Below are 27562 nucleotides of genomic sequence, written 5' to 3' on the forward strand. Positions count from 1 at the left end.
TTATTTAAAGAAAAAAATATAATCTATCTAAAATGTCTGTTTCACTAGAACAGTGCACAAACACAGCATCGGACAGTACTTCACCCTACTCCTGGGCTGTCCTCGTTTTTTAACAGCTCTATCATGATGTGACATCAAAGTAGTAGCAAAAACACCCCAACAATCCAAATATAAAACCTTTTGTACAAATATATTTTTCTTTATAGTACATAATCACTCTTAAAATACATCATTTCCTTAGTAAATGCTTGCAACAATATTGAAATAAATAAAATATCCTAGAGAAAGTTCAGTTTCATCATAAAACTGCAAACCAGAACAGTATAAAAATTAATTTCATTATTAAAGTCTACTTCTGAGAGGTTTCCCCTGTTTTGTTATGTTTAGGCCAGAGTAAAAAGCATGTCAAGGTGCCACACATAAGCAGACTGTCACGGTTCCTCTGCCAGGAGCCCTATCAGTCACTGGCTGCTTGTGTCAGCCTGCACTCACCCCACTGCGCAGGGCCAGGCTGGCAGTCTCCTAGGTTCTAAGAGAAAACATCAATTCTCCCTTACCCATGGAAGCGTGACAGATGTTGGCTGACTTGCAAGACAGTGTCTTCTCTTCCCTCATTCTCACCTATGCCCATGGAGCAGTGCACTCTTACGAAAGGGCATTTGGCCTCTTGGGCTAAGTTGGAATTGCAGTTGCTGCATGGAAAACAAAGAGGAGGAAGTTTTCTGTGCGCCTCATTGATATTGTCCTGTAATTTGTTTGAAGGAAATTAATCCAAAGAAGCTTTTCACATTCTGATTTTTCTGTTTTCCACTCAGGTTTGATTATTTTTCTCACATTCTGCCTGCTGTTACCCCAGCAAGAATATTTCTAAAAGTTGACTGAAATGATTATGTCAGGCTAGGTAGGTTAATTCTGCTTGCCATCTCTTTTGTACCGAATTAGAGCAGCTCTTCAAAGGAAGTCTGGTTTTACCATTACAAGTGGCAAAACTTCAAAGACTGTACTAACTCGCACACAATTAACTATGGAAGGGAAGCAATTCCCAAATGCACATTTAGTCACTGCAGTGAACACCTCCTGCAAGGTTTGATTTGTGCCCAGCTCTGCAGGTTCAGAAGCACTGGTCCTGTCCTCGTGGGGCACTGCTGGCGATTTGCTCCACTAAGAGGGTGCCCACACTGCACCTCACAGCCTTGTCTCCTGCACTTCTTCCTCCGTCTCCTCCTGCAAGGCAGTGATTTGGGGTCGAGGTTTGCGCTTGCTGGAGTTTCTGTGGTGTACTGGGAGTAGCTTCAGGCGGTCAGCGTGGCTGATGGCTTGCCTGAAGGAGCTCTTTTCGTTCAGCAGCTTCTGAATGGATTCATACTGACGTAACTTATTGTCCTCTATTACCTAGAGAAACATATCACTCTTAGATGGGCAATGGTGGTGCTCTGAGAATTCAGCTAACACGACTAACACAGCAGGGAAGAGACATGAATGCGTAACAGAAAACTTACTCTAACAGGAAAAGCCCGGTTTACAATGGCTATTTCTAATTTCTAGTTTGCAATTTCGAACTGCAACCATAAAAACAGACATTAAAATTTTAACACAGATAAGCTGCCTGTTGCTCAGGTTACAAGGTGCCACTGGGCTGGCTGGTTTCTCCTTGCAACTTGCTTTTTACATCTGAGATCATTTCTTGAAGCCTCTAGGTACTGTGGCATTTCCCCAGCACAGCTAAAGTTCCCTGTTAAGAAAGTGTTAACTGCAGAAAATAAAGTTGTATCACAAGCAGGGGAAGGCTGCCAGCACGGTGCCAGGCCTTCTTTGCTTTCCTCTTGCCAAACAAGGAAGTGCTGCTCACCTCCTTGAAGGAGACAACAGGTTTACCCTGTAAGGCTGTGCCAGCCTCGTCAGGCAGGAGACAGGTTAATATGAGGCTCCTGCGCTGGCACTGTGGTGGCACCGTGCCTCAGGTGAGGGCCCAGGTCTGACTGGAAAGAGCTGTTAGCAGCTCCGTTGCTCAAATGTTGTTTGGAGGGTGGCACCCCTGCTCCTGGCAGAGGCTGCCTGCTGCCTGCCTGTGCGGCCGACACAGCCCGGGCTCTGGGCTGGAGGCAATAAAATGAAGGTCCCCTCTTATGGAAGGGTCAAGAAAATACAGAGGAAGGAACCTCAATTTTAAGAACAATTACATAACTTGCCTTTTATTTCCTTTACTAATGATTTTTATATAACAAAGGAAATACCCCAGGACTTCAGTACTTTGTCACCTTGATTAAACAAGAAACGAATATTCAAGTGGCTTGATGAAAGAAATCAGTAATTCTGATCACTAGATGTTTTCTTAGGAAACCCTTCTTCCCCATGCAGCCTCCTACTGCAAGTGCAGCCGTCTCTGCATTTGCAATGGTAAAGCTCTGTGAGATGCTGGTATTTTTCAGGAGTTCCTGAGCCAATTGACAACATAAGGCACCTGGATCAGCAGCTGAATAGCCTACCCAGCTTTCCTCCTCGCTGAAAGAAGGAATCCAGCTCTTCCATAAAGCTCATCTGAACACAGGTGCCACAGCTCAGGTGAAAGAGCAAACAGGAGCATGCTGCTCTTCTGGTGACTAGGTTGCTCTGAATGACCCCCACCAACCCAGCCAATTTCATCATTTCTGCTTGGTGCGTGGCTGCACATTCGTCAGATGTAATTAAACGAGAGCATGTGAGACTATGAGAAACACTCACCAAGAATCGCTGGCACTCCAGCATCGCCTCCAGCCTGTGTTCAGAGAGTATCACCGTGCAGTTGGCAAATGCATGCTTCAGGGTCTTCCGGATCACTTGGGAAGTTCTGAAAGGCAAACAAGTGCTGGCGTTCAGGCTGCAGTGAACATGCTGGTGCTGCCAGTAACTTTACTGATGATATTTAAGTCTGGCTGCGTGCTGGAAGGCTCAGGTGCATGGACACCAACACCCTGCATCATCATCTCAGCTTGCTGCATTTGTGCTGTGAAAGTACATATCAGCCATAAAGCTAAGGCTGTAACTAGGCTTTCCTGACCCCCCAGCAGAACTGCTAATGGATTACTGAAATCAGGCTTAGTAACAGCCCAGACAAGTTACAGAGGGGCTTTTTTAGATGATGCTCCCTCACTAATTTTCCTATTTCCTATTAGAAGATAGAACAAATGAATGAAACATACACAGGGTCCAGGTGAGCACTTGGTTCATCGAGCAGCAAGATCTTAGCTTTGCTGAGAACGGACCGGGCAAGGCACACCAGCTGCCTGTGGCCGTGACTGAGGACGCAGCCGCCATCCACAAGAACGAAATCAAGCTGGCCTGGAAATTGCTCAATTACAGACTTCAGCCCAACCTGATGGCAAGAAAAAGGACAGGAAAAATCAGTGAGATACAGCTAATGCTGACTGAGGGTATGGCAACCAGAGCCTTTATTTCCTTGCCTTTCATTTCTGACAGCGAAAACATAAATTGATGAAAAGGAGAATCTGTTCTATAGGAGTCTGTTCTATAAAGACTACAAGCTAAGTAGCTGAATGATGTTAAAAGCACTGAAATATTTGAATCCTATGACATGCTAGGATTGATGTTTGGAAGCTGAATTAATGCTTTATTTTTTGTCACATACAATGAGTTTTGGCATTTTGACCAAAACATTGAGTTAGCAAGCTAGAGAAAGCAATATATTTGTAACTTCTTATTCAGTGGTGATGTACATCATTGCAAATACTGAGGAAAGTGATTTTTGAAAGGAAACCAACCCTCTTTGGCTATTAGGAGGGTAAAAAGAAATGATCAAAATTCATATGCGACATTATAGCAACAGAGAAGGCAACCCAGGTCGCTGTGGCCATTGTCTCTATAGCTCTGAGAGCATTTCCATTTGTTTCTTTTTCTGCCCTAAAGGTCTTGTGAGCTTTGTTCATACTAACGGCCCTCTGCACTGGTGATACAATGCTTAGAGGAGTGCCCATGCCAAATGAAGCTGCTTCCCTTGTGTCAGAAACTGGAATCCAGCCCAGGAGATGCTTTCTGACTGTTTCTTCCAGTACTCCCTTTTTGCTCTCACGGGGAGAAGTGTTTTGTACACCTTAAAGCAAAGCTTTGCATCTTCCACAGGTCCAGCCTGATGGTGCTCATTGCCTTAACCAGCAGTGTTTACAGAAAAATGTACGTAAAATAAAAGAACTAGGAAACACGTGAAATACATGGCTCCAAAAAACGTTAATGAAGAGCCCTCACTGGATTTTTTAAATGTTACCAATCTGCAATTTGTTTGCACTGGGGGGGGGAAGAGAGGGTGAAGGAGAGGAAATATTACTGGAATTCCTCCTTTGTGTTTCTGTTTTACATGGAACCATGCTAAACTGTGGTGTGTGGGTACGCACGTTGTGTTTCGGTAGTGTTCATGCTTTTATTTGTAAGTAAATTAAGGCCAGAGCTTTGTTTCTTGCTCCTCCTGTGAACTCACATTGTGTCCTTTAATAAAATTTGGTATCTAAGGGCTGGAAAGACTGCACAAGGTTTCTCCGGGTACCTGTAGGTCCAAGCAGCTGAGTGCAAGAGTAAAACTCAGCCCCAGAAGCTGACCCAAGTCTGACAGACTCAGATGCTGAAGTATGGGGGCAATAAAAAGTGAAACACCTGATGTGTTCAGCCAAAGCCTTGCTCTCTGCAGCTGGTTGCGAGGAGCATAAAAAGCTGGTGGTGATCTCATGATGATCTTCTAACCACTCAGCAGCAATTGTGGGTCAGGGCTATGCTGACAGTTAACTTTCTTGCTGCACCATGGTCCCAGTTAACTGCCTCACTGTCACTAACAAGCAAGATCTCAAGACCATGAACTTTGAAAACAATCAGATCACTCCTACTAAAAAGTATTACAGCTTTTTTTGTTCTCTGTTTGCTTTGCACTCTTGCCTGTGCAGTGAAAACCTCTATCACATTGGATTTGCCAAACTCCTTAATGATAAACACTTCAAAATACCTTTTCTCTTTCATGCTGTTGTAAATGAGGTTTGGCTCTTTTAAAATCCCAGGCTCAATTCACATGCACAGTCAACACAGTCCTTAAAAGCAGAAGGAGAGCTCGTCTTTCTCAAGAAAAGGGGTACTAATCCACACTCCATTTTTCCCCCAGCTTCAGAGAAGTGGAGCAGCACAGCACCTAGCACCCAACTGCCTCTTCTAGGACCAGCTGAAAAGCTTCTGTCACATCATTTAACCAAAAACATCATGATGTTTTTATTCAGCAGTAAATTACTCATCAGAAGTGTCTACTTTCCTATTTTCCGAACATGGGAGAGAAATAAACCCCAGACAGCAAGCAGAGATAGGGTTAAGCTGGATGGGAAAGGAGGAAGATTTCAGATTAAGTCCCACAGTTGTATGCATTTTCTGACCCTTGAAACTTAAAATCAACAATGAAAATGGCACCAGATCATTTCTGAGTCTGTATTAATTAGGACATCTGTACCTTGGGAAAAGGCATGTGCTCTAGGCTACAGCCCTTTCCCTTCCCTGCCTCTCATCTGCCTTTTCTCTGGGCCTTATGTTACCTGTGCCACCTACCAAGCACTACCAGAGCCAATAGGTGGCATCTGACAACCATAATGCATGGGCTTCAGCTCACTGTGGAACAGAATTGTAAACATTAGGCCCCTAAACCTTGGGAATTTTAAACCAAAAGATCTCAACATAAAATTGGAAGAAAACCTTTAGGTTCATAAAATCTAATATCCCGTGATTCTTGCTTTCCACGACAGAGCAGCTGCCCATGACAAAGCAGTGTGTAAACGTGATTGTGGTGTCAGGAAGTGCTCTTTCTCAGCTGACTTTATGCTGGCCTGAGAATTGCAATAACTGGAAAATATCTTGAGGAAAGATTTTTCTAAGCTGAGTATAAATATTTCCTATTGCAATAACACCAGTCTTATTTCTAGGGCAGGCCACAGACATGTTTCACTTTTTTCCTGGCCTCCAAAATGTTTACTATTCATCTTTACACATTTTGATAGAAAAATGCCTTGCATTTGGCAAAGCATTAAAATTAGAAAAGGCTAGAGGACTTTCTGCTGTACCAGCTTTTTCTTTCAGGGTCACCCAGCAGAGCCAAACATAAAACATCCCCTATGCTAAATCACTGCAGGAGCTACCCAGACTGTGCTGTGTGGAAGTTCATCTTGATGTTTTTTTCCTTAATCTCTGACAAAGGCACCTGTTTATTAGGAAATAAGGAAACCTGGTTTATAGCAGACACCTTTCCTCAGCACTTTATTTCCTAAGACTGTATAAATGCAACATATGACGATCACTTGACCTACACTGCAGTCTGCCGTAACTACTTCACCAGTGATACAAGTAACTTTGAACAGTTTTACCTCCTCTGCAACCTTCCATATTTCTTCATCACTCCACTGCCCATAAGGATCCAAATTCATCCGAAAAGTTCCAGAAAATATGAACACTTTCTGCAAGAAAAAAGGATATACAAACACAGGTAGGCAGATACCCTGAACATTGTGTAAACCATTGTAAATTGTAAAGCATACAGTTGAAAGGATAACCTTCTGCAATCACCAGACAGAGCTTCTTGCTGATTACTAAGATTTTTCAAAATTGTTCCAAAAAAAGTTACTTTAAAAATCCTTATGTTCATTTTTTTGGCAGTTGGCTTAATCAAGACTTAGCCAAATTTGTTTGAAAAATGTCAAAAAACAAATTCCAGCAGTTTTCAGAATCAGTTTTCCTATATTTCTGTTTTGAAATAAGCCTTTTAAAAACTATTTTTTATTTTTTAATTATGTGGAACATAATTAAATTATATTAAAAAAAATATCCCTAAACCAAACTGCATGTTTTCACAATTGTGTTTTGAGAGAGAAAATCTGTTAGGTATTTGTCAGCATTCAGGGACACTGTCCTAAATTGGTTTTCATCAATTAATTTCTCTTTTTTGCTAATTGATTATAGCCAAATATGTATCAGCATAATTCTGTTAACAGACATTTCATCATGTTCCAGTCCTAGATCAAAAGAACTTTTTTGTTTCCTCACTTCCTCACTGTCACATCATTGATAAATGACTCAGCAAGACCTGATTCATGACTGTAGCAGCCACAACCTGCTCTCATACGTGGCTCTCCTAATCAGTGCTGCAGACCCTGCTCTCTTCATGCTCTGTCCCGTGCCTTCCTTCCATTACACAAAATAAGAGGATGCACATTTCCTGGCACTGAGATGCATCCTTCTCACACTGAAGTTTACTACTCAGTTCTGCTTTTAGGCACTCAGATTTGAGCGAACATCCCTCAGAAACACCTTTTGTAGCTCAAAAAGCCGTGACTCAGACAAAACTAAATATTTGTTTAATCTCTTTTTACATGGGGTGGGTGTGTCAGGTTCTGGTGGAAATGAGGTTCTTCAAGGGACACTGGGGTTGCACAACGTTTCTTATGAGATACAACCGAACTGTTGTGTTCCATGCTGCAAGATACACCTGCTGTTTGTAGCAGGGAGAACTTTCTTTCAAAGAATGTAAGTGCCTTGTTGAGAAATACAACCACTTGCTTGCTCTTTCCTTGTACATAGAGAACAAATACCAAAAGCAAAGATTTGAGACAATTACTTTCTTCTTTTTTGTCTTCCTGAAGAAAATATGCATTTAAAGAAAATGTGCTGAAATGCCAGCAACTCACAGCCACAGAATTTCTTCTAGTCTTGGTAGTCAAACACTACAGAAAGCAGTAAAGGAGTAGCTGTACCAGAAAAATATCCTTAGCAACTGCTTGTCCAGAATTTGGTCAGTCTATCACAATTTTCATCTGACCTAACCTGGGAACACTGTGTTCTTTCATCAGATTTCAAAGTGATTTATACACACATTTACATTAATCCTTTAAATAGATTAATGAAAAGTCTAAACGTGGCAGTGGCAAATAAATTACATTAATTAATTTGCTTAATAAAGACACGTAGGCCATTGCCAATAACTTATCATCTGTTGTAAGAGAGAAGGAAGTATCTGATTCAGGAGACCAGAATCAAGAGACCAGAAGAAAAGCAGCTGCACCGTGGTGCCCTGCGGTCAGTGGAGTGGATTTGAGTGCGATGGTACCTTCGCTGCCCTGCCAGCAACACCCCAGTGGAGCTGCAGCAGAGGCAGCAGCGCACATAGCTAAAAATCATTGAAGTAGTACTTTTGGCAGAGACCAATGGGCAAGAGTAGACCCTTTCCTTTGTGATCGTTATTGTCAGTAACAATGAACGCTCCGGTGAAGTACAGCGAAGTCCTTTTCCCATGCCCTACACTGGTTAGGTGGCGTGAACAGGACAACATATTTGCAGCAGGATTATATTCTTCCAAGTAGTGGGTGTGGTGGAATAATAATGCTGCGGAAACAGCGTCAGACGTGGGTTTCTTCACACTTGGAGCACCATACATCTAACTAATGGAATAGGTATTTTCATTTCTCAGTGGTAAAGAATAGTTAACCAAACAAACCAGTTTTAAAGAAGATAGGGCTGAATAACATTCCTGCTGAAGTGCAGCAGGCAGAGAAATAAAGGAAACTACTTTCTTCAGAAACTGCTGTTATTCCTAATAACCATGCTTTCAAGAAGCAGGTCACTAAAAGCAAGCTATTCCCAAATGTACCTTTTTTTTTTCCCCCACAAGGTAAATATCTCATTGTCCTGAATTCTGGTACTTCTCTCTCCATTTCAAAACCACCTTCTTCCGAGCTCATTAGAAACCATACAGGGTTCACTTGAGTAAATATTGTGTGAGTCACATGGCCAGTTTAGAGTCCACTTAAAGATAATCAGGGGAAAAAAAAAAACCCTGACAAAATTCTTAAAAAGCTTGAACTCTAAAGTGAAAAAAGAAGCCAAACCCAAAAGTGAATGCCATGGACTTCTGTGTTGTTTATAAATATGGCAGAAGTAGAAATAAGGAAAGCACTGGAAGGGGAACCGCATAGCTGGGGAGACTGGCAGCAAATCTGGAACCATTTTTCCTTCTCGGTCACTTGTTCAGATTCACCCAGGATGTTAATGGGTGTGATCATGCAGCAAATGGTTTCTCAGACATGACATCCACCCACAAGCAAAACACTCGGGAATATAGATACGGTAATGTTTATGTTGTGGCCACCCCAAATATTGTAAAACAACCCCTTTGAAGTGCATTAGTCCCCTCAGCAGCTAGAGCTTCTTCATACTGGTTATGGTGTGGGATACACTGAGCTTGTGGCGACAGCCTTCCTAAGTGATTTGTTAGGTGAAGAACCAAGACCCTAGAGTCCCTAAGCAAGCCCATATAGAAGAGTAAAGGATCAGTTGACAAGAAGCTGCCAATGAGAGGGATTATCCTGGTTGTGAGTAGCTGCTGTTGCAATGGAAAGACAACCCATGTGCAGGTCCTCTGCAAGACCTATGGACCCTTGTCCCTATACACTCAAGGGCTGGAGAACAAATGTGACATCAGCTAGAACCAGACACCAGCTCCACACACAGAGAAGTTAGAGTAACAACAGTATGACCTCCATGTAGCCTCCTCTGCTTCATAATATTATGGCAAGAACATCAACATGAAAGACAATCAAATTGCTATGTGAATGCTTTAGTATTAAGAGCAAAGTTAAAGTGTTTGTTTTCATAAGTGTTCCTCTGGGGACTTCACATTGGCATTAAAAAGTTTCCAGACAAGAATAAGAACATGGGAGCAGTGAAGTCCTTCTGCAGATTTTTTGGGACCAGCTCTGTAAGCTTCTCCCCTGAAGATGCTAAAACCTCTGCCTCCCATAGAGCTTACTGGTGAACCCAAGTGCAGTGCTGCTGGCAACACTGCAACTGCAATGCAGAAAACAACCTATCTATGTACTGCTCTAAATGAGCATGTGGGGTTGTTAATGGATGTCCCCAGCTGCTCTGTGCATGGGTCTGGTGCAGCAGATGCTCCCTGGTATCTGGGCTCCCCTGCCCTGCAGGAGACCAGCCTCTGTGGGACTCCCTCTGGGGAGCAGCACTGCCCCATGCAGGAGTGCTCTGGCATGCTGCAGAACAGCCACCCCCCATGCAGCCTACGAAGTGAACAGCCCTGAAGGGTATGAGAAGTGATGAAACAGTGCCGGAGACAGACAGGCAGAGAGATAGGCAGCTACAATGAAGAAAATGAGATAACTACTGAAAAATTGGAACTATGAAGATAAAAGTTGTGAAATTCCACTTTTTAAGTAAAATAAAGGAGCAAAACTGATTTGATTATTCTTATTTGATAGCTGGCAGTCCCACAAATTGTAGCAACCTCATTCTCCATGCTAAGCTTGATGATAATTCTATATGGAGTATTTACTCATAAAAACAGCATGAGATCCCCTAGGATGCAGTGGAATAACACTCAAGAAAACTTCAGAAGTAATTTCTTTCCTCTAAGCTAGCAGCATTGATTTTAATGGAAAATTTGCTGCAGGTCTCCTCCATTTGAAGCCAAATTTCTGAAGGTATTTTCTCTATTTGACTCAGTTAAATACTTCAGGATGCAATCTTCATAAGGCCCAGTACACTAAAGAGCTTCAGTGTTGAAATCAGATGCAGCTGGATGTCCTCACCCTGGAAATGTGGTGGGGAAACTCTTGCAGAAGAAACATCAGAAAGGTCTGCCCAGAAAGAAGGGGTGATGGGCTGCAATTCTACTTCAAACAGCCTGTTATCACTGCAGTAATTCCTTTGCATGAGAATGACAAATATCCTGTAGGAGCTCCTCTAGGAGTCCTGTAGGACTGTGGTCCAGCTGTGCTTCAACAGTGCAGACGTGTGAGGAGCAACAGGAAGGACCTTCCTTGTGGGGTGCTCCAGGAAACATGTTTTATATGATTCACCCCTTCATGCCACTGTAATGCTGGATTTCAGATACTGAAAGACAGGGGGTTTGTCTTTGCTCTGGCTCAGCTGATCCCTGACCACACTGCAGGCTGATGCTGTGTGTGCTATGCAGGCATCATAGAATCATAGAATCATAGAATAGTTAGGGTTGGAAATGACCTTAAGATCATCAAGTTCCAACCCCCTGCCATGGGCAGGGACACCTCGCTCTAAATCATATCACCCAAGGCCTCGTCCAACCTGGCCTTGAACACCACCAGGGATGAAGCATTCACAACTTCCTTGGGCAACCCATTCCAGTGCCTCACCACCCTAACAGGAAAGAATTTCCTCCTTATATCCAATCTAAACTTCCCCTGTTTAAGTTTTAACCCATTACCCCTTGTCCTATCACTACAGTCCCTAATGAAGAGTCCCTCCCCAGCATCCCTAAATGCCCCCTTCAGATACTGGAAGGCTGCTATGAGGTCTCCACGCAGCCTTCCCTTCTCCAGGCTGAACAGCCCCAACTTTCTCAGCCTATCTTCATATGGGGGGTGCTCCAGTCCCCTGATCATTCTCGTGGCCCTCCTCTGGATTTGTTCCAACAGTTCCATGTCCTTTTTATGTTGAGGACACCAGAACTGCACACAATACTCCAAGTGAGGTCTCACGAGAGCAGAGTAGAGGGTCAGGATCACCTCCTTCGACCTGCTGGTCACACTCCTTTTGATGCAGCCCAGGACACGGTTGGCTTTCTGGGCTGCAAGCGCACACTGAAACCAGCTCATGTTCATTTTCTCATCGACCAGCACCCCCAAGTCCTTTTCCGCGGGGCTGCTCTGAATCTCCTCTCTGCCCAACCTGTCGCTGTGCCTGGGATTGCTCCGACCCAGGTGTAGGACCTTGCACTTGTCACGGTTAAACTTCATGAGGTTGGCATCAGTCCATGTCAGCAATGAAGATGTTAAACAAGACCGGTCCCAACACCGATCCCTGAGGGACAGCACTCGTTACTGGTCCCCAGCCAGACATTGAGCCATTGACCACAACTCTTTGTGTGCAGCCATCCAGCCAGTTCTTTATCCACCCAGTGGTCCATCCATCAAATTGATGTCTCTCCAATTTAGAGACAAGAATGTCGTGTGGGACAGTGTCAAACGCTTTGCACAAATCTGGATAGATGACATCAACTGCTCTACCCTGTCCATCAGTTCTGTAGCCCCATCATAAAAGGCCACCAAACTGGTCAGCAGTGAGGTCCTGGCAGAAGAAAAGAACTTCTTTTCTTCTAAACTGGGAGATTTAGGGATAAAGAAAGAGAAGGAGAGGTTTGGAAAGTTTTCACGAGGAAGCATGCCTCAAGTAGAGCTCTTTTCTCCTTTTGTTAGCAAAGCCGCTCCTGGAGACAGCGAATATCCAGGTGTTGATGTAGGCCAGATTCCGAGGAAAGGAGAGGTAACTATTTTTTCTCCTCCATTCTGAAGCCGTAGGTTAAGGTCAAAGAACAAAAGGCTCCCTTTGTTCTGCTGGGGAAAGCAGGGTGGCATATGCAATTTCTCTTCCCTGCTGGGAGAGTACTGGTGAAAACTTCATTTCATTCTGAATGTGGGAACTTTTGAGGTATAACGTCCATTTTCTTGGCAAGGCTTTGAGACAGGAGCTGTGAGCTGAAGCATGCAAACAGGCTGGCAACTCTCATGACCTTCCAGAGAATGAAGGGCCAGGATTTTTTTGGTGTTGATGCATTATCAGGGACTTCCAAACTGAACTAAATGTGTAATTTTAACAATGAACTAACAATGCGCCTCATTATCAGAAGGGCAAGTTACACTGCTCATGCAATAAATGTCTCTCATATTTTGCTGATGGCTGCAGAATGATGTTTTCTATACTATTAGTGACTCTATAGTGAGTACTCAGCTATGAGAATTATTAATCATATTTTTTCACTGGGACAAGAAGGCTACTTGTTACTAAGCATTCAGTTTTCTCCTCATTCCATGTGTTCCCAAGGACAACTGGACATGGAAAGCAGAAACACTGCTGGGCAACCACAGCTCAAAGGAAGAAATGGCTGAGAGCAGAAGGATGACCATGGGAAAGATAGGGAAGCCCCTTCCAACACAGGAAGTTATACTTGGCTGTATAGGAAAATTTCACAATGGAGACATAGTTTATACTGTGAAAGCATCCTTCATCTTATACATCCATCCTTTGGAGGTGATGTGGTTTAATCCCAGCCAGCAACCCAGAGCCGTGCAGCTCACTCCCCACTCACTCCTGCTCCAGCTCCTGGAGGAATGGGGAGGAGAATCAAAATAATGTAACTCCCGCAGGTTGAGATAAGAACAGACCACTAACTAAAATATAACACAAAACCGCTACTGCTGCCATAATAATGATAATGACAAGGGAAATAACAAGGGAAGAGAATACAACTGCTCACCAACTGCCGACCGATACCCACACAGACCCGAGCAGTGATCTAGCCCTTCTGGGTAACTGCCCCCAGTTTATATTGTGGGCATGACATGCTGTGGCTAGTTTGGATCAGGTGTCCTGTCTCTGCTTCCTCCCAGCTTCCCCTCGTCCCTGGCAGAGCATAAGATTCAGACAGTCCTTGATCAGAGTAAACATTACTGAGCAACAACTAAAAACATCAGTGTTATCAGCGCTGTTCCCAGGCTAAAGTCAAAATCACAGCACTGCACCAGCAACTAAGAAGTAGAAAAATGACTGCTACTGCTGAATCCAGGACAGGAGGACAGCTGTATAACATACTTGTCCTCCAAACTCATTAAATGTAGCTGCACTTGCAGTTCACTGCACAGCTGCCTCAACCTGAAGGGGTGACTTTTTTTCCTACTTGCAAACAACAATCATGCTGCAGAACTGAACCAGCAACAATAAAGAAAAAGAAATTTAAAGGATATATAGATGTGAAAATGTTGAAGAGAAGACAGAAAGAGTGATGGCATGTCAGCTATCAAAGGGCAGCTTGCCAAGCAAGCCTCAGCAAAGCAGGCAGCATATGACCAACCAGGCTGTCAGTAGAGTCCAGACAAGAAACCAATCCAACCAGTGTACTTACCGCTGCTCCCTTGGTTCTGTTTTTTTGAGTCTGTAACTTGGCAGTGAAGAAAGGGTCTGTTCTGGAAAGGTCAAAGTACTAAGAATTTGCTGCCTTTAAGGAAATTTCAGAGCATCTTTGTAGAAATGCAGAGAGAGGAAAGAGCTGCGTCTTCTTTGCATGCCCTACACTAAATAAATGTCATTCAGGCTGCTGTGGGAAAACAGTTTTGAAAGGGAGGCTATCACAACTCAAAGCTGATCATGAAGTAGAAAGAATAATTTTTGAGTTCCTCTTGTACTTGCAAACATTGTGTTTCCAGCACGAGCAATTCAACGTCTTTTAACAGGTACCAAAGCCAAAGCAGTGCCATAAGGAACACCTCAGTTAGAGTTAAATCCCACCTCCATGACACTGAAATAGATCAGAAGTGACTTTACTACAATTAGGCTGGTTTGTTGCATTATGGTAGAAAGCAGATTTTCGCCTACATACCCAAGGAAGGGTGAAAGTGATGACACACCTCTGCTCTGCTATGATGGCTGTAGAAAAGAAAACCACTGTTTTGAAAATGCAAACCTGACAGCATATTTTTTAGTTCAATCAGCTGGCTGCCCAAGAGTCTTTCCAACTATTTTAAAGCAACTCAAGCTGTCAGTGCACACAGCTTTGCACCACATTGCAGCTTACCAGCTTGCTCAGACGGTAACTGCCTTTTAATACAATAGACAGGGAAGTCCTAGGTTTAGTTCTTTGCTCCTCCTTAGACTATTTCTCTTGTTCCAGTTATTTGAAAAAACTAGGGTGCCTAAACCCATGTGAGGAGCTGTTTTCTCTTTCATCTCTGAAATGTCATTACTTTGCCAGCAGTGCTGCAAGCATAAATAACATGAAATGCTCCTTTATGCATGCATTATGACATGGTCATGAGAGGTGACAGCTAAAAAAAGTGATGCGTCCACGCTGTGAATCAGCTAGTGGTCTAGTAGAATATAAAAAAAGCAATAATTATGGTTCTAACCTGTCATGGAAAACAAGCAATGTATAGAATTTACACATTAACCACAATATGGGATGTAGTGCTTTAGGAAACAGTAGCTGAGAACACCACTGACTATATTTTCTATTTCAGGTGGCACTATCTTATTTTGAATCAACATGCAAACTGTTTCAGAGGTGCAGAGAAAAGCATTATGAACAGAGAAAAGGTTATGAACACTTCTGTTTGAGTGTGCTGTATCTTCTGATTTCTAGAATTCTTGTGTGAGTGGCACAGAAACCCTCAGAAAGTAGTTTGTTGTGAATGATTGCATCTATCCATCCGTCCGTCCGTCCATCCATCCATCCATCCATCCATCCATCCATCCCTCCACCCACCCATCCATCTCCCCTTTTAACAAAATTTTTGTGTCTTGTTTCTGTTCCTTAGCACAAAACAATTAACTTCCAGCTTGAAGCATACGTAGAACCAAAGAAAATAAAGACACACAAATATACAGTAATCTCATTACCTGAGGAATCACTCCAAATGCCTTTCTCCATTGCTGCACGCTGACCGTGTTCCAGGAGACTCCATCAATCTGGATATCCCCTTCTGTATTCAGCAGTCTTAAAAATGCAAAAAGTAAAGTGCTTTTTCCTGAACCAGTTCTTCCTAACAGGCCCACCTGCAATGCAAACCATAAAAGTATTCAGCACTGCTCACATTAACCACAGACAAAGGCAGAAACACTCAGAGATCTCAGCAGTGGAGAAAAATTTAAATGATTCTCAATGGGATAGTAAATGTCACTCATTTGAGGATGATAAAAGCCTATGGCAAGAGCTGAACAAAACACTAGGTCAGACTCTTCTTTATTTTATTATAATTAACTAAGATGAAGAAATCTGTTAGCTGAAGAAATTTGCTTCTATATTAGCTTGTACTGATTAGTCCAGCTGTTTGTGCCCTTCCCTTTCTTTTGCTATGAAGTCCTCTTAAACAAAACCCCATCCAGCAGACAAAAACCAAGTAGGAAGAGCACCTGAATCACACTACTAAGCTACTCCATTTCCATAAAATTGAAATCAGAGGGCCTAATTCTGATCAGACCATGACTGTAGTGGGGTAGCTTTGGTCTGAAGCAGTGGTCACAGCACACACCATGCTGTTGCCCTGCCCCAAGTAGCAGTGCAAGTCCTCAACCTGCCCAGCTAGTGCTGCCTTTCCCTACCTCTTAGGGTGTAAAGAAAAATCATACACAGGGTTTTTCTAAAATGTTCTGTTTCCCTTATGGCATTCCACTGACCAATTGCTGGAATGAGCAGTATCTGCAGAATCCACAAGCAAATGCCAAGATACTGCCTTTTCCACCAGCTGGATTTTACACAGCATGAGCTGCTTTTGTAGGGTGACAATATATATGGTGATGGTGAAAAAAGGGATTCTTCCTGCTGCGTGGCATCCTTTCTGTAAGAGTGCCTCAGGCCTCTGAGCTGGCAACCAGTCACCAGTGGGGTTCCTCAGGGTTCAATTCTAGGGCCAGTTCTGTTGAATACATTCATTGATGATGCAGGAGTTGAATGCACCAGCAGCAAATTTGCTCATGACACCAAACTGGGAGGTGCTGTTGACTCTCTTGAGGGCCAAGAGGCTTTGCAGATGGATCGAGATGGATTAGATCATTGGACAATGATTAATGGGATGAAATTTAACAAGCTGAAATGCCAGATTCTGCACCTGGCATGGAGTAATGCTGGGCACAGGTGCAGACTGGAGTGACTGGGAAGCAGCCCTGCAGAAAGGGATCTGGGGGTGCTGCTTGGCAGCAGGCTCAATAGCAGTCAGCAGCAGTGTGCCCTGGCAGCCAAAAGGCAAACTGCTTCCTGGGGTCCATCAAACACAGCATGACCAGCATGACCAGCCAGTTGAAAATTGTGATTATCCTCCTACATTTAGCATTGGCACAGCCTCACCTTGAACTGTGTACAGTTCTGGGCCCCACAATTTAAGAAAGATGTGAAGGTCTTTGAATGTGTCCAGAGGACGGCAGTGAAGCTGGTGAAAGGGCTGGAAGGAATGTCTTACGAGGAGAGGCTGAGGACTTTGGTTTGGAGAAAAGGAATCCAAAGGGCAACCTCATTGCTCTATACAGATTCCTGAGGAGGGGAAGTGGAGAGGAAAGTGCTGAGCTCTTCTTCCTGGCATCCAGTAACAGGACATGTGGGAAGGGTTGAACACTGCACCAGGGGAGGTTTAGACATTAGGAAACATTTCTTTATCAAGAGGGTAGCCCTGCCCTGTCTTGTCCTACCCTATCCTGTCCTATCAATCACATACTAATCTATTCTAGTTCATTCCATTCTATTCTATTCTACTTTATTTCATTCTTGTGCTGTGCTATTCTACCCCCTCAGCAGAGAAGGGCTCTCCCCTTCCCTGCTTATTTTACTTGTATTATCTCTGCTTCCCTATGGGGCAGAGACAAATCCTCTCCAGTTTAAGAAGCATGCTCCAGTTCTGGAAATACTTCCTCTGAGGCCGGGATTCATCACCAAAATTGTACTGAGGTCCTAAATCGTAGCCATTGAAAAAAAGATCTTTGTTTTAATTGCTTTGCCCACTCTCTGTACAGTACAAAAGCATCTTTCATTTTCCATTCTCCAAGGGATTTTCCAGGAAGTAAATCCTCTAGACTGCAGTGGCACCTGCACCTCCACGCTCCAGGAATCACAGGTGCTTCTCTTCCAAAGGCAGGCCAGTTTCGGGATAGCGTTACAGAGCTCAAACTCCCTGTTTCAAAATTTCGGTGCCCTCCAACTTTGTAGATGAAACATTCAGTTCATGTAAACCAAGGCAGATCTACCAAACCTAGCAGAGACTGGTGCTACCCAAACTAGGAGCAGAGCTTCATTCTGGTGAGCCAGGTTGCTATCACTGAACCTTTTTTTCTCATCTATGTGGAAGAGTTACAATCTGCTCTTCCTCTGTGTGGCTGCTACTCAGGAAATCACGTGAGCCTGTCTTCCCACCCCACCGAGGATGATCCTTCAGCATGAACTTAAAGCAGAGTATTAAACCTCTGCCTAACTGCTGTACTGAAACTAATGCTTTCTTGAATGCAACCCCAAACATACAGGAAGATTAATAGAGTTCTGTCAATTCTCTGAAGAATAGAGCTGTTTATGGTTTGCTATATAATAATTTGGGGTGGTGCAGAGCCCTCATTGAACAGGCGAGGCGGCACCTCCACCCTCTGGCCGCTGGAGCCAGCAGTGCATTACCCTTGGCACAGGAGCCAGTATTCTTTCATGTCCTGCTCCACCAGGGTCAGGCTGCCCCCGGCATCCACTCTCACCAGCAAGCTGCACTCTCCCAGGAGGAGGCGGAAGAGTTTAAGCACAGGAATACAGTTCGGGGAACTGCTGCATACGCATTTTATCGGTATATGCTGCTCCTCATGGCCAGCAACCATCCCCACTGTGCTCCACCGAGGTGTAAATAGCCTCAAGATTTCTAGGATAACTGAGGCAGATTTTCCTTGCCCTTTTTTGTTTGCAGCCAGTAATCCTACAGACAAGCTCTTTTTAAGAGGAGACACAAGACATTTCTGTTCTTCAAGTGCTTTAGACGGTTACTTTGTTTTGTGACAATTTAATTGACAAAACCTGACTGAACTGAACCTACTCTTTAGTCAATGAATAGGTTTATAATGACATTTCTACAGTTAAGCTTAATAGAAGTCAGATCAAACACACAAAGAAGTGTCTCACCCTCTGCCCTGAACTTATTGTAAAAGAAATGTTTTCTAACACAGCAGCTCCTCCTTCGCCGTATTTGGCCGTAAGGTCCTTCACAGTCATTTGTCCCCCAGATGGCCAGTTCTTCCCTTCCTTCGCATGCCTGTTTTCAATTACAAGGGCATCTGAAAGCTGGTGATTCTTCTGTGGCTTCATGTTTTTCATCTCTTCTGTTGGCATGTCAATGAATTTAAATATTCGTCCAACAGACCGCATCTATGAATCAAAACAGAGTATTCTAATTTTAATTAATACTTAGGTGTCAAAACAGTTATCCCTAATGTTATCCCTAATGCCTAGCCAGAACAGTAAGTCTTTCTTCTGTGTAAGTTATGCTATGACATAATTTTAAGAGGCAGGATACTTCCTGTATACAGCTCAAGATTCTCTTGCTTTTTTACTACTGACAGTAGTCCAACATGTGATTCCATTTGCTTCCTTTATAAATGGACACAGTAGGTCTTTCCAGCCCTAAAAATGTATTTTCAAAATTGCTGATGACCTGTATTTATAAAAACAAAGTATGATCATGAAAGCAATCTTGGAGCCTTCAACTCCTTCTATCTGAAAGAGTTGCCCAACCAAAAAGCTAAAGTTCCTTGAATAATGATTGATGTCCAAAGATCAGCAGATTATGTGGGAATGGAAAGATGTAAAGCCGTAGCATCAAACAAACATTAATGTCTGAGTTTCTATGAGAAATTATATATAGCTTTTAGCAAATAATTAGTAGTAAGTTCCATGACAACTAATTTTATATCTGTTATTATATGTATTTAGTAGAATAATCAAATCCTGTAGTTCATGAACTTCAGACAGAAGCCGTAGTAGCAGTCTTGCTGAATTTTCACAGGAGCATGGAACTTGAAGGGTTCCCCTTGACTGTCTTTTTAATGGGTCAAGGGTCATTTAATAAGTAGTTCATTTGCCTCCTTCACTAGAACTTCACTGCTCAGGTAGTCAGAAAACGTATTTTTGAGTCTATGGACCAGTTTATTCTTGTAAGTTTATTAATTTCAAATTGTAAATAGTTCGTTTTCCTAGCTGCTTTCCTCAATTTATAGAAAGCCACCTTAGATCAGTCACCTCTTGTTCTCCAGGACTAGAGAAAAGTCCAGGTTCAAGCTTCTTTCTTAACATATGTTCTCCTTCTCCGAACATCTCAGTTCAAATTACTCTTTCTTGTCTGACCAGAATGTACACAGCATTTTGGATGACACTTCACAAAGACATTGTACAAAGGCATTGATACTTTCCTATGTATATTAGGAATATCTTGATTAACACACCCTAAAATCATCTTCTTTTCTTCACAGCTACATCTTTGAGCCACCCTCTGACTGAGCAGTGGTCAGCCAAGCTTTCCTCCATCTTAGCCATTTCTAAGAAGATCCTGACTTACCTTAGAGGTTATTCTTAGTAGTCCCTAAATTCAAGTCTTTGAACTTCAGTTACTGAAATCTATTTTGTATCTGCCATTTGAGGTCACTTAATACTTTTCAATTCCCAGCATCCTTCATGCTAACATTGCCTTTTAGCTTTTGTGCCTTTGTCAGATTTCTTCAACACATTTTTTTCTTTGAGACCGTTAAAAAAAGATTAAAATGAGTTCAGTCACAAATCTAATCTTTGTTGAGTAGCCTCCCTACAGCTTAATGCCATTTCCTTTCTGTCCAACTCATTAACTAGTTTACAGTTCTTGTAATAATCCTGATCTCCTTCATGTATATAATTTCTGAAACAGAGCCATAACCAGTGCTTTCCTGAAGACAAATGAGATCTACTACATTACTTTTGTCTGGAAAATTTATCATCCAATACAGTTATCAGGTTAGTCTGATGCAACCTTAATGTCAGCAAATCTCAGTGAATTCACTCTGTAAACATTGCATCTTTTATTACAGTTTTGAAAATTGTTTCTAAAGACTCCTGTCATCAGACTAACAAACTGACGGGGGCACCAATGACTTTCTTTTCCCTTTCTTAATCAAAAGTGACAGCTGTTATTCTATCACATGCCACAACCACTGCCACCTTGGTGGGTTAATTTGATGTGGCCGTTATCAGGTCTCCAGCTTCTCAACCAGTTCTTCTTCAAATGTCAAGTCTCTCCTTTCTATCTGCTTCTTGATCTCTAGCAACAGTTTGTTTGGGTTAACTAGTCCATTCTGTAGAGGCTGTAATTTCTAATATGCTTTTATAGAATTTTTTTCATGCTCATAGTCCTAAGGTCCCCCAAAATTTCTGTTGTTTTTCTTCTGTATTCAGGAAACAAATTTCAGCTTCTTACTTGAAGAAAATGTGATTTGACTTTACATTCAGGTTCCTAAGTGCTAGTCCAACTAACTTAACTAGATTCCTCGTTTTATCAAAATTTGTCCTTGTAAACAACAAGAGTAAATTATAAGATAGTCTCCATGCTTATTGGTCAGACATTGCTTAGAAAACTAAATTAATAAATAGATAGATACTTGCTTAGCTACTGCATCCAGGAATATATGGGTCTTATTATTAGCATGTATTCTTTAATCTGTATTCCCAGTAGTATCTCTCTTTAGTGGCATTATGGAAAAGCCTTCGTATATCTTTGATCTTGTTTATTTGCTTATATATTCCTTCTGCAAAGTGATTCCACTTGATATATTACCATTCCCTCCCATTCTTTTATATAGATTGAAATATTGTTAGGTGGATTTTCCACGTGGAAGCAAATTTATATACAATGCAAGGAAATACTAGGATCATAGCTTACATTAAAATCTTGAAACACTATTGTGACAGAAAGTATGAAAAACCTGCTAACACCTGAGCATATCGATTACAATTTCCATCTCAACCACTGTGCAAGATAGAAAGGCATGTTCATCATCATGCTGGTATATGAATGTCATCTCATTTGGTGATACATACTGGAAGATCTTGGACAAGACTGACAATTTTACTTCCTGTTTGTCTCTAGTAAGTATAATACATGCATGGATGAGCACCATGCATTTGTTTAGTCAGTGTTTGATGGTACATTTGTTTTAGAAATCTTATCTATACAGAAAAATTCAGAAATGAAGGTCTTTCTTGGCTTCGTAAAGACCTGTGAACATTTGTACAAGCAGGGATTCCCTACATTTGCCCAAGAGATCCTACCATTACACAGTAGCTAAAATCTATCAGTTTATCAGCAGCTATGAAACCAGCTGCACAAAGAGCCTTCTCTTACAGCAGAAAATCTCACCTCCGTGCCCCAGCTCTCCTGACTAATTTATCAGTCACATCACATATGCAAATATTTTATACACCTTAATACTTTAAATAATTCAAAAGGATGCTTTCCTGGTTCTGTAATTTGAATTATGATTTAGATCTGGACAGAATACAGCATAGATGTCACTCACATTTTACAAAAATATCCATTCTTCCTTTCAGAGACAGAAATCTTCTGTCATTCATAATGACAGGTATAGTGTAGCTGACAGCAAGTTTTTTACCGATTACTTCCATCAACAATGTGCCTGCTATATTCGCATTCACTAGTTAATGCTTTAGAATAAAGGAGTATATTTACTACTTCAACTAAAAATGTCTAGAGCATAATGAACTATTTTTAGCCTTGCCTAATTGTATTTTACTGAGATTTTAATAACACTGCACATTCTTTAATTTACTTTCTCATTAATATCACTTAAATTCTTCTTAATGTTGAAGGAGAATACATAATATAATTATGTAATGTATATTTCCTGAAAGTGGTAGAAGTAATTCTTTTACAAGTAATCTAATACAATTAATTTCATCAGGTCCTATGTTCTCTTCTTGTAAAAGAGAGCAGTTACCCTCTTCAGACCAGACATGCATACTACTTAACGATCATGTTGCAAGACACCACCTCCTCAAAACCATGCTGGCTGGAAAGGGCAGTGTGCAACTCAGAGGTGCTATGAGAGGTTGGTCCAATTGGCTCATACTGTAAAAATCCCCAGTGCATTAAGACACTGCAAAAACAGGGTCAATGCAGACAGACCATAAGGTTTTACTGAGGTTTCACATCTTCTGCTGTTGCATTTTTGGGGCACTTACAGGGCATATACTCCTGTTCCATACTGCAAAAACGAAATAATTAGTTCATTTAAAACTTGTATTGAATTTTTTGTTCTTTCTCACACTGCTTTGCAGGAAGAAAAGGAAATGTTCCAACAGATCTTTCATGATTCTGCTTCCTTCCAGATGACCAATACCTCACTTTGAGAATTGTCATTCTGATGCAGATTTTACAGTCAAGTATTTAGTCTATGTAAAAGCTATAAATTAACAGTGGTCTCAGGTTTTATGCTGACAGTAGTAAAAACAAGCACCATCATTTTTTCTAAGTCCTAATTTTCCTTTGGTCCTCTACTTTAGTTCTTCAGCATCCCTGATACACAGATTGGACACTGTGAGGTTTAGCAAATGTGGTTTCAATATCTCTTTGGGGGATTCTTTTTATATCTCCTTGCCTAAGTAATCTTGGCAACAGTAAAAGCATGTCATTTTCTCTGTCCCTAATAAAATGAATTGTCCTTCCCAGTTAGGGAATACACACTCAGTATACTACAGAATACACATCAGTGAACAAGAAGGTTATAAAGCATTAAAACAGTCCACTGGGACAAGCCAATGCTTACCTGTGAAGGCAGCACTTACTGGAAAACCTATTTTCTAGTTCCTTATGAAGGAAAAAAATACCACAAGGCTGCCTGGAGGGATAAGAAAAAGACTGAAAACCAGCTAAAGGGATATTAGCAGAAACGATCAAAGTGAAAAGATAAAGCCAGCCTAACCGGTAGCTTGAAATGAAACAATGGAGAGCTGTCAGAGTGACCACATATGTTAAGAAAATTAAAAAAAAAAAAAAAAAGGCAGAGTAGATAAAAGTATCAGGGCTCAGGTTATAAAGAATGAAATGCCAAAACCATTATGGGGTATTAAAAGACAATGGGGATTTTTCAGTTAAAGCCAAACCAGCTCAACAGAAATTGCTTCAAAGAGGATATATGTGTATGTAAAAAAATCCAAAATAGAAACTTGGAATTCTTCAATATATATGTCAGTGTCGTGGAAAGCTCAGGAAGGAGACTGTCTGGAATAAAGTCAAATTTGCCACCTACCCATCTGTTTGGCCAGTATTTCTTCTGGTTCTTTTTTCCTTCTTCACATGATCCTGCTCCTCTGTTCTCCTGCCTTCCTGTCTGTCCTTTTGCATTTTTGCATTTATTTTACTGATGTCCCATCCCTTGCATATCTTGTAAAACAACTCAATACGAGCTTAATGTTATGCACTAATTAGAGGAGCTATGCCTTTGGACATGGGTTTCAAACACTTGCTTATCTGACAACCAAATACTGCTACCTACAAATGTGCTATACAATCAGATGTGCTTCTGTTCAGGCTTTTAAACATGGATGTCACAGCTGCTCAAGGAAGAGCAAGAATGATGCTATCTAGAGCGGTGTGTGCGTGTCTGTAACCAGAAACATACAGAGATGTCACTTCTAGTCAATCTGGTCCTGTGAGGAGCTTCAAAGTACCCCTTGAGAGAAAATAGAGTATAACCAAATAGACTACTAAGGCACACATGTAAGCCTTTGCAGGACATCTGTCACCAAATAAACATAAAAGACTTTAAAGAGGGAAGTGCTAAATGTAGAGAATACAGAATGGGAAATAATACATCTGCATCACTCAGTGAAGCAGTTCTAGTATCCTGAAACCATTAAGCTATTCTTATCTGCTTGTGTACAGGAGCAGCTTTTCAATGCCAGCAGTATCTATTAGTTTGGCATCTGGGATACCTAAACATCCATGGGATGAGGGTGGGCAGCTATCTACTGCCGAAAGAAGTCCAGAGGATCCACCTATACACTGATGAACCTTAGAAGGCTATCATTAATAGAATATGACCGATGCTCCAGTACAGTAGTTTGCCTTAATATAGAGAAAAGTACTCACAAACATCTAAAGCAACTTGAGATTTTCTTTTCAGGGAGAAGGGAGTTGCTTCCTTATTGCTACTAATAGATGACATTTTAACATTGATGTATTTTGAAAAAGGGTAAGTTCTTTATTGAAACACTGATGTGTCCAGCACCCTCTGAATCCTACAGTAAGACATTCTATTACTCTTGTGAAACACCTTCAGTTTGCATTAAGACATATAATTCTTATGCAGATTGTTATAATTAAATTGACCACATTATGCCTTACTGGGTTAAAATGGTGTTTACAAATGACAGCGGATTAAATGTTTCTGCCTCTGTTGTGCCTTACCAATGGCACATTTTACTTCATTATCAGTCACACAACTGCTGTTTGGTGTATCTTGCAGTTACGGCAAAGAAGGCCTTCTACAAAGTGCTTGGCCTTCAAGACAGGCTGCTCTAAGAAGTAAAGAAAGAGTCAGCACTCAACAACTTTTGAATAGGGAAAAAATGTGTCCCTGAATGGGAGTCAGCTTTCTGGACTATCACCAGTCACATGTGTAAACATGAGATTAGCTGTTGTAAGTGGGGCTCTTAAGGATTTCCTTCAGGATAAGACTGGTTAAATCACATTAAAAAAAAAAATAAAAAATACATTGAACTGGCAAATATTCCTGCACTGTCATTGTTTGCCCCAATTACTTTCTTTTTTTTTTTTACCAACAACCCTTTTAAGCTAATCAGGACTGCAGGACTGTCTCCAAGATCTGCTGTAAAAGCTGTTTGTTTTACAACACTGACATGGTTGTCTCAGAAAGATAATTTAGGGTTCAGAGAGGTTATGACTGGATGTGGGAGGTTTTAATTTCTCAGAATTCTCTTTTTGTTTATAAAGCTACTGTATTTTACAACAAGAATTCTGTCTAAAATGGATCCTAAAATGCCTGAAGTGTAAAGAGAAAACTAGCTATTATATTTAAAAATAACATCTAAAACTTTCACACATTCAAGCTAAGGTATGACAAAAACTGTAAGAACAAACATATCCTTTTATGAGTATTCTGCCTGCTTCTCATATCTCAACAGACAGGTGATGATGAGTTAACCTTGTGAAATATTCTGTTTTAAAGCCAATCCTAACTAACGGACTAGCTACACAAATTCAAGGGGTAAACATGGACCATTCCAGAGTCTTATGTCAGAGAAAAAGACCCTCAGGGAAGTCTACAACAGATTTTTAAATCATTGCTGATTTTGCATGGAGGGAGCTCAAAAACATGCATCGTGATCTGCTGTGCAAAGCCCTTAAGTAGACCGAGTAATGTATATTTTATACCTTGGTAAAGTATACAATCATAACAAAACAATTCCAACCCTTTTTGAAGTTTTCACATCTGCAATCTAATCCTCAAATTCAGTTATTTGGTTCTGCCTATCCTAGTCCAGGAAAATTATTGATCTTAAAAAAACTCAGTTTGTGCTGTGCCAAAGCCAGTAGGTTTGCTACGAAAGGTATGAGGGGAATTTTTATGACACATCTGCCTGTTATCCAGTTCAGAAAACAACTCACTGGACACCCATGATCAACAAAATAAGGCAATTCCTCAACAGAAAGTACAGTACAGTGCATTTTATGCTTACCAAACTATCCACATCTATGCTTGAATTTACCGCCCACTGCAAGGTTCCCATGATGTTCATAGCTAAAGTAAGAATAATGCCAACTCTACCTGGTCCTTCACCTGTGGAGAGAAAAACACACTCAATTTATATGCAAATAAATCAGAAAATTAGCATGTATATCTTAAAATACATATTCACGTTCTCTCTTCTTTTATTTCATGGATAAAACACAGATTTACTTATACAAAGGACTGAGAGCTTAATCATCAGCTAAACACCTGGCTTTGCTGTTGAGTTCACTAGAGACCCTGTTCTTGCTTTGGCAGAACAAAAAATTAAATCTTGGTACTTCAGCTGTAAAGAGAATCAGGCCTCTGCAAATCTTGGTTTCCATGTCCTTTCTACAAAGCATATAATCTATGAAATTACTTTTATCTAACTAAAACACCACAGCTGACAACTTCAAAATTCAAGATAGTTGTGCTGGTTTACTTTTTCATTTCTCAGACATATAGAGGACATGTTCTATTTACTGTTCCACAAAGACGCAGATACAAATTCTTTTGCTTTTATTGTCTGTTGTAAAAAGCAAGGGGTTTTCCAGGGATTTTCCTCTATGAGTTCATACAGTATAATATAAGCATTTAAACTTATATACCCCACTGCTGGTTTTAATCTCATTATGTGTTAAATGGAACTGGGAATTTAAGCCAAATGACTTTGTATGATTTCTCCATCTCTTCTATGGCTTTATTTGACAAACTTCCTCCTGTTTTGCTTATATACATCTTGTTATCAGAGCAATTATAGAAGTAAATAAGAAAAGCAAAATATTCCTCCTGAAAGCTGAAAGGAATTTAGTATTGCTCCAGGGACCTTTTATACAGTGGTGGCAAGATGACAAATTTTCAAGCTTTTTAAAAGTGCTTTGAATCCCTTTTCCTTTTTTCTCCCAGAAAACCAGTAACACAAGAAACAGTTTTCCTAAAAAAAAAGAAATACCAAAACTACTGAGCACATGAAATAAAAAAATGAGAAGGGCAGCAGGGGAAATGTTTCCCTATGAATTTTAGGGGAACTAAAAGTCTCCTTTGTGCCAAAGTACTGTAGGTGCGTATTTTATTACAGAAGTATTTGTGTTGTTGGATTTTTATTCTTTTTCCCCTAAGAATCAGGAGAGCTCCTTACAGAAAAACACATGATATCATTTCATACAATACTGGATAAAATGTACACTTCTCTTAGCTCCTTTTCTACACAGTATGAGGCCAGGTTGGA

General features: G+C 41.2%; 1 protein-coding gene across 4 annotated transcripts in view; it reads right to left on the minus strand.

Annotated features, from left to right (window-relative positions):
* Positions 1 to 382: 382 nt before the first annotated feature.
* Positions 383 to 27562, minus strand: part of CFTR (CF transmembrane conductance regulator) — a 90556-nt gene continuing 63376 nt past the window's right edge. For 3 of the 4 annotated variants that reach the window (XM_061373052.1, XM_061373053.1, XM_061373050.1), the window contains exons 21-27: positions 26303 to 26403; positions 18686 to 18928; positions 15445 to 15600; positions 6378 to 6467; positions 3180 to 3352; positions 2722 to 2827; positions 383 to 1392 (exon numbers count right to left, since the gene is read on the minus strand). In XM_061373052.1, coding sequence (XP_061229036.1) covers positions 1186 to 1392; positions 2722 to 2827; positions 3180 to 3352; positions 6378 to 6467; positions 15445 to 15600; positions 18686 to 18928; positions 26303 to 26403 — 1076 coding nt within the window. In that variant the 3' untranslated portion in view covers positions 383 to 1185. The remainder of the gene's footprint in view (positions 1393 to 2721; positions 2828 to 3179; positions 3353 to 6377; positions 6468 to 15444; positions 15601 to 18685; positions 18929 to 26302; positions 26404 to 27562) is intronic. The other variant, XM_061373051.1, reaches the window with a different exon arrangement.

Source organism: Neopsephotus bourkii, unplaced genomic scaffold, assembly GCF_033783945.1.
Source record: "Neopsephotus bourkii isolate Nb327-2 ecotype Australia unplaced genomic scaffold, CSIRO-AGI_Nbou_v1 NB_1624, whole genome shotgun sequence".
Lineage (NCBI taxonomy): Eukaryota > Metazoa > Chordata > Aves > Psittaciformes > Psittacidae > Neopsephotus > Neopsephotus bourkii.